The 6581-nt window shown below is 40.6% G+C and overlaps 1 protein-coding gene across 2 annotated transcripts; it reads right to left on the reverse strand.

Moving 5' to 3' along the window:
* Nucleotides 1-1245: 1245 nt before the first annotated feature.
* On the reverse strand, nt 1246-6581 carry arfrp1 (ADP-ribosylation factor related protein 1). Of its 2 annotated transcripts, none has more exons than XR_004336992.1 (7): nt 6248-6581; nt 5452-5539; nt 5226-5308; nt 4123-4204; nt 3953-4036; nt 2685-2785; nt 1246-2150 (listed from the first exon to the last, which is right to left on the reverse strand). XR_004336992.1 is itself a non-coding variant. In XM_032548611.1 (7 exons), the coding sequence occupies exons 1-7, from the start codon at nt 6338-6340 to the stop codon at nt 2063-2065; spliced, it is 606 nt and encodes a 201-aa protein (XP_032404502.1). In that variant the 5' UTR covers nt 6341-6577; the 3' UTR covers nt 1246-2062. The 2 variants fall into 2 exon arrangements, 1 of the variants encoding a protein (XP_032404502.1); XM_032548611.1 differs by having other exon boundaries at nt 3953-4023; nt 6248-6577.

The raw sequence follows: 6581 nt of genomic DNA on the forward strand, positions 1-6581 counted from the left end.
ACTCTAAGCTGTTTCTTCCCTCCATCTAACTTTCCAGACCTTAAAGTAAGGAAGTTATGGCAAGGAAAAAAAGGAAAGAAGACTTTTGACTAAGTCTATCTAGGTCTTCCTTGGAATTCTTCACTGTTTCAAGTGGCAAGAGATACTGAGAGTCTTTATTTGGTTTCATAGATCAATAGTTACAGAATAACCCCTCTTATCATCAACCCCTGCCTGCTTTTCAGACCCACATCCACACCTCCCATCTCTCAGCCAAATCCGCCCTGTGGTGGCAGCCATCTTCTATGGTGTAGTAAGTTGTGGAGTGTGATACTTTTAGTGGGATCTTCTTTGTTGACAAGCAGCAGTTTACAGCTCAGAGGAGGAGGTTAGAAAAGCTAATGAGGAAGGCCAGCTCTGACCCAGGATGCTTCCTCCACCTATTGCAGGTAGTTGAGAGACAAATGGCCGATCAAAAATAACGTCCCCAATGGACAATGTCTCCCACCACATCCATAAAGCTGTGGCAGAACCGCAGAGCTCCTTCAGTCTGTTTTCTTTACAAGTGTGCGTAAAACTTATAGTCCACTCACGTGAAAACACACACACACACACAAATTCACAGTTACTGTGTTTCCATTAAATAAGAAACGCAATTAAAAATCGCTCGCAAAACATTCTGCGCCATGATCTTCCTACCTCTTCCTGTTGTCTTCTTCGTCCTTTCCGCCTGTCGCAAAACATTTGATCATATGACTGCCTCTGATGCGAATAAAGTTGTTTCCGTTGTTGTTTTGTGAAATACACTAATTTTATCTCATGCTAGCGTAAAACCTTTTTTATTGAAAATGTGTGGTTTTTTTACTCGTGTGTTTCCTCTAAGTCAATTTATTTTCATAATTCCAATTATAAGGTCAGTGGAAAAGCAGCTAGTTACATGTGTACATGTTTAAATGATCTTAGAGGATCGGACTGTTTTTATCATGTTGTACATTTCGTCTTAGTTTACAGCTTGTTGTCATTATTATTGATTATCTGAACGCTTCCATCTGCTGTGGCCTCTGGCATACTGAAGCAATTCTGTCTGCGACTCTGCAACCTGTCCGACCAACGCTGACAACGCGAAGGAACACTTTGGCCACTAGAGGGAAGTGTTGCTCCACAGATGGCGAGAAAGTCAACGTCACTTCCAAATACCAACCTGCAGCTTTCACATAACGACTTTAACTACGTCTATTCCATTGTGTGCAAATGTGTAAACTTTAATACTGTTTATTTTTTTTATTGTATCTTTTGTACTGAAAGATAATAAAACACGCTTGACTCTAATCATCTGGATTATTCCGCAGCCAGTTCCCACCAGTTTTCCATTTCCCACAGCTGAGCCGCTTCCCTTTAAGTTATTACACGCATATGGTCTTTGATCCACTTGCTTTTTTCCCCCCCACTGTAACCTGATGTAGTTTCAGAGAAACAATGTCATATTTTGTTGCACAACTTCACATAAAGAATAAAATGACAAATGCATTTGATTGTTTAAACGAATACACAGCAGGCAACCTTTTAAGCAGGCCACCCTGCTTACATGCAGCAGAGCATGAACAAAAGAGACTTTCAAGAAAAAGTATTTAAATAAAAAGAATGTTTGAACCTTCATTTTTTTTACCCTTTGTCCTCAAATATGTTGTGTCCTTTCTGGACGAAACCGACATTAAATGTTGACCTTAGTGCTTCATGGCCAGACACGCCTAAACCTGGAAATAAAGGAAAAATGAATTTAAGGACCCGACTAAAGTAGTGAAAACTCGATGTATTTATAAGAGAAGTGACGTATCAATGTTTCCTTGCTATCAGTGAGGCTCAGCTGACTGTGCAGTCCGATACTGATCTCTAGAAAACGTGTCGCCCCAAGTTCACAGTGCAAACTCAACCTGTACAGTCACACCGTAACGAGAGTCCAAAGGGAAAAACTTCCAACTAGAGTAAAACTAGAAAAACAGAATGTCTTCAACTCCAGGGGTCGCATGGAATGTCCTTGTCAAAAATTCCGCCAACGTCCAGAATATGTGGGGTCAGCCGTGTTTTAGGTGATGTCCTTCTGCCTGGGCGGCCGGTGAATGTTCCTCACCACACACTTCACCATCCACTGAATGCCTTCGTTCACTCCGTCCCTGCAGCACAACGACGGAAGAATCAGCAACAGGTGGATTCTTTTATTCCACAAAGTGTCTCAAACAGATGTTGACCTGAATCTCCTGAATCTGAAAGATGTTGATAAAATGTCTCTTGACATTTTCTTCCTCTTATTATTCTGGCACTTAGAATTTCCAAAATTATTTCTAACTACCTAAAACAAGAGAAGCTTTACCTGGTTTAACTTAAGACAGTGAGAAAAAAGTAAATAAGAGTTTTTTAATATTCGGTGTATGTAAACTGTATCTAATGCATCCACTTGTCTCTTCAAAAAATGATATGTTGTTAATGTTTGTGGTGAAAGGAGTGATTTCTGTTTTCTTTTAGGCAGTGACCACGTTTAAATGTGAGGATGCCCTCGTCATGTGTCAACTGTCCAAACATTAAATACACTCAGTGTGCATTCAACAAGCTACAAGTATTAACCTTCCCACATTTATTAAGTGCCAAAAACACAAATAACTCTATATTGTCGGCTGAAACACAGCGTTACAGCCCAGAAGTATTCATACCCTGTGAGGGCAGTGCAGGGCTGCACTAAGCAGTCTCTTTTGCCGATCTTTGGTGCCGAATCACTGAAGGCTGTTTTGATGTCCGGCACCGACAAACAACTCTGAGAAGAGAAAAATACACACGACAACCGTCAAAAGCAACACGAGGGCAAAGCATGACACTCACAAACTCATTCCTGGTTTGTCAAATACTGTCGATATTTTTATTTGCCGTTTTTAACAAGTCAAAATGGACAAAGAGAAAAAAGAAAAATCAACATTCACTAAAGCCAAATATCATAAGATTATTATTCTGCATAAAAAAGGGTCATGAACCGTCAGACCCAGAGGAAAAGAAGATTGATTTCTGCTGTTATAACATTGCTGCCATCTCTATGTAAAGTCAGGAGTGTAAAAAGTTGGTTTTGTTCCTTTTTTGTTCTTCTGAGTCAAAATCACCACCTGTTCTCAACAGAGTACGACTTTTACAGTAGCTGCATCATTTCCTTTACAAATGTGCACAAATCTTTGTCTATATTCTGCTAATGTCCCCCCAAAAAATATTCACAATTGCAGTGTTTCCATTAAATAAGAAATGAATACATGAATGAGCTTGTTCACACGATAAGTCATTAAAACTCACGACAGGGACGGATGTAAACAGTTACATGAGATATATTCATAATTCAGCGTTCATCATCTCAGCCATCAACTTTTTATAAACTGTGATGCAGCGACAGCTGAAAAATGTGCGTTTTATTAAAACTGCTGTGCTTCCATTAAGCGGACTTGTGCAGTTCCATGGGTAATGGAAACACAGCTATTGTTTGAAATTGGTGGTGAGCAGCTTGCGGTTTTCTCACACAGTGTCTCGAAGCATTCTGTGAGATCGGGCCTTTAAAAGACCGGATAGCGATTTTGGCCGATGCCGAAGTTGTTCTCCGAAAAGTCCTTAAACATAGCGACCAAGTCACTGAGTCGGAAACAGTGGGGTAACTGTTGCTAACTGCACAGGTGCAGATGTGACCTGGTGGGTTATAAGATAGTTTCACATGCAAATGTCAGTCGATTGCCAATCTCCTAAAAATGAGGGAAATCGGGTAGCCCGATTGGAAACGAAGGCAAACAGTGCTGCTGTTTGATATTTCCAAGGTATTCACCATGGTTGTAATTTTGCAGATTTTCACATGTATTTATATGGGATCAAACCGCAGAGATCTTTGTGAATTTGCCCCTCGTCTCTGTGTGAATATGAACATGAATAACCAAGTAATAAAGGGTTACTGTACCGGTACATCCTGCTTGTTGGCAAGAATGAGGAGTGGAACGCCTTCTAATGCCTCGCTGCAGATCATTTTCTCTGGAAAACAATCCTGATACAATTCATGTAGGTCTAAAAGGTTATTTATCTTTTTACTACAATAAAGTCACCTGCCCATAAAATCAAAACAGAACTTACCAAAGGCTTCCTTCGATTCTGAAAGGCGGTCTTCATCAGTTGAGTCAATCACATAGATGACTCCGTGAGACTCTGCGTAGTACTACAGCACGAAAGAAAAGTTAGTTTTTCCAACAACAGAATGTTTCACAGACAGTTCTGGAGGTCGTACTGGACGAGCAAAAAACTAAAATCAACTCACTGGATCCTGGGTTCACTACATCCTAACCCAGGGGTGGGCAACTCCAGGCCTCGAGGGCCAGTCTCCTGCAACTTTTAGATGTATCTCTACTTCAGCACACCTGAGTCAAATAATGAGGACCGCAGGACTCTGGAGAACTTGACTGCACTTAGGAGGTGATTCAGCTGTTGGATTCAACTATGTTGGACCAGGGAGACATCTAAGAGTTGCAGGACACCGGCCCTCGAGGACCAGGATTGCCCACCCCTGTCCTAACCTTTGGGTGTGTTTATTGGGATAAAATTTGATCATTTTAAAAAGTACTTAACAATTCAAACATTTTTTTCCCCCTGAAATATTCAACCTAAACATTTACTGCAGATGTACAATAGAAATTTATTTTGGACCAAAGTTTTTAACATATTTCCAGACACACCTTGAAAGTCAGCCTCTGCTTCTGTCATTGCTAGTCTAATGGAGAATAGTCAATATGCACTTGGGACTTTATCGCAATATTTCGGGGTACTAAATTTGTGATAACAGTCAGGATTATGATAAAAGAACAATCTAATATTTATATTTTAGGTATCTTTATGGCTATTGTTGCATGGCACCGCATTCATAATGCCACAAACACAAATATGGTTCTTGAAAAACGTTCCCATTTGAAATAGGCAATTTAAAGAAACTGTAATTTGCATCACCAAGCTACACACAGTAACTGCATTTAATCTTACTTTTGAATTTACCGATACTTATTGATGCTCTCATGGAACAAACAGCGCAGGAAATAGTAAAAATACCGTTCCCAACAATACTGTCAGTTTTGATTTTTTTGACTGTCATTTCTTGTGACAACGACAAATCCTAATTCTTATTTTTCACGATACGATAAACCCCTAACAGAGAATTTCACATTGCTGGTGCTTCGTTTGTAGCATACTTTGTCCCAGAGAGACTGCAGCTCCTCCTGACCTCCCAGATCCCAGAACATTAGGCGAGCCTTGCCGACGTCGATGGTACCAACTGCGAAGAAAAGAGAAAGATCCGGGAGGAATGAGCCGACACAACGGAACCATTTCAAGCAGCTTCTGTTTGTAACCACAGAAGTCTGAACAACAGGCACAAGTATCTGAAGCCTTCGAAACATGATTTAAATATCAACTTACTGTTTAACCCAACTGTTGTTGTGACTTTGGACAGATTCATCCCCTTGTAGTTTTTACTGAACTTAGTCTTGGTCTGTTCCAGAAAGGTCTGCAGAAGGAGAGAGAGCAACAGTTGGTTGTCTGGATCATAGCGGACATACAAGCTGCAACTCTACAGCGGATCCGACAGGTTTCGGACCAAACTAAATATGGATTCTGATCTTCATCTAACCAGAACAAAGCTGAAGATGTGTAAAAATAAATAACTGCCACTATGACAAAAAGTTGGTCTTGCTTGGTGAAGAGGATGGTGAACGAGTGTTGAGGTTACCAGGTCTCCAAAACAGCTTTTAGATGCTATCTGTATAGCAACCAGCTCTTTGGGAGCAATATGGCTAAAAATCTTTATTATTTAGTGAAATCCAACCACTAAGTACTGTGGAGGAAATGTGATGTTGTGAGTTTGCATATGTTCCGAGGGACATGGCACCTGTTCTGTGTCCCTGAAACAAATGAGTTTTAGTGTGAGGTAAGTAAAGAAAAGCTAAAAACCTCCTGAAGCTGATGGCTAAAACTGGTACTACAGTGTTTAGCGTCCAGTTTCTGTACAAACATCAATGGCTGAAATGCCACTCAAAAAAGAAGAAGCAATTTCTCCAACAGCGATATAAGAGGCAGCTTACTGCAGTCACTGATTCTTGAACCAAATAGAATATTCTCTTTGCACTTTTTAAAAAAAAAACCCACTCAATTACATTAGAGGAAGAAAAACGAGAAGTAAACGTCAGGAGGACGCCACTGACAGCAGAGAACATACCGTCTTTCCTGCATTATCCAGCCCCAGGATCAACACGCAGTATTCGTCCTTCTGAAACATGTACTTGTACAACCCAGACAGCAGAGTGTACATTTTGGATCAGCTGAAAGAAGTCTTGATGCGCAACTCCTGCTGTTAGCTTGGTTTAGCTAAATAACCGTGAGTCTGTCACGGCAATACGTCTCACTTAGACGTCATCATATACAGAAAACAGCTAGCTGTGCTAAAACAGCCCGAGAACCGTAAACGCGTCTAATAACTACTGGAAACCAAATACGCAGCGTTACACGACGACAAAGCTCTTCTTCTTCTTCTTCGTCGTCTTTTTTCTTCT

This window comes from Xiphophorus hellerii, chromosome 20 (assembly GCF_003331165.1).
Source record: "Xiphophorus hellerii strain 12219 chromosome 20, Xiphophorus_hellerii-4.1, whole genome shotgun sequence".
NCBI lineage: Eukaryota > Metazoa > Chordata > Actinopteri > Cyprinodontiformes > Poeciliidae > Xiphophorus > Xiphophorus hellerii.

Excerpts from the sequence above, each read along its gene's own strand:
- arfrp1 (XM_032548611.1), bottom strand. The coding sequence starts at position 6,340 with ATGTACACTCTGCTGTCTGGGTTGTACAAGTACATGTTTCAGAAGGAC. Across the intron at positions 2,786-3,952 it reads CCAACAAGCAGGATGTACCG|AGTTGTTTGTCGGTGCCGGA; the intron begins GTACAGTAACCC and ends TTCTCTTCTCAG. Across the intron at positions 2,151-2,684 it reads CCCTGCACTGCCCTCACAGG|GGACGGAGTGAACGAAGGCA; the intron begins GTATGAATACTT and ends GTTGTGCTGCAG.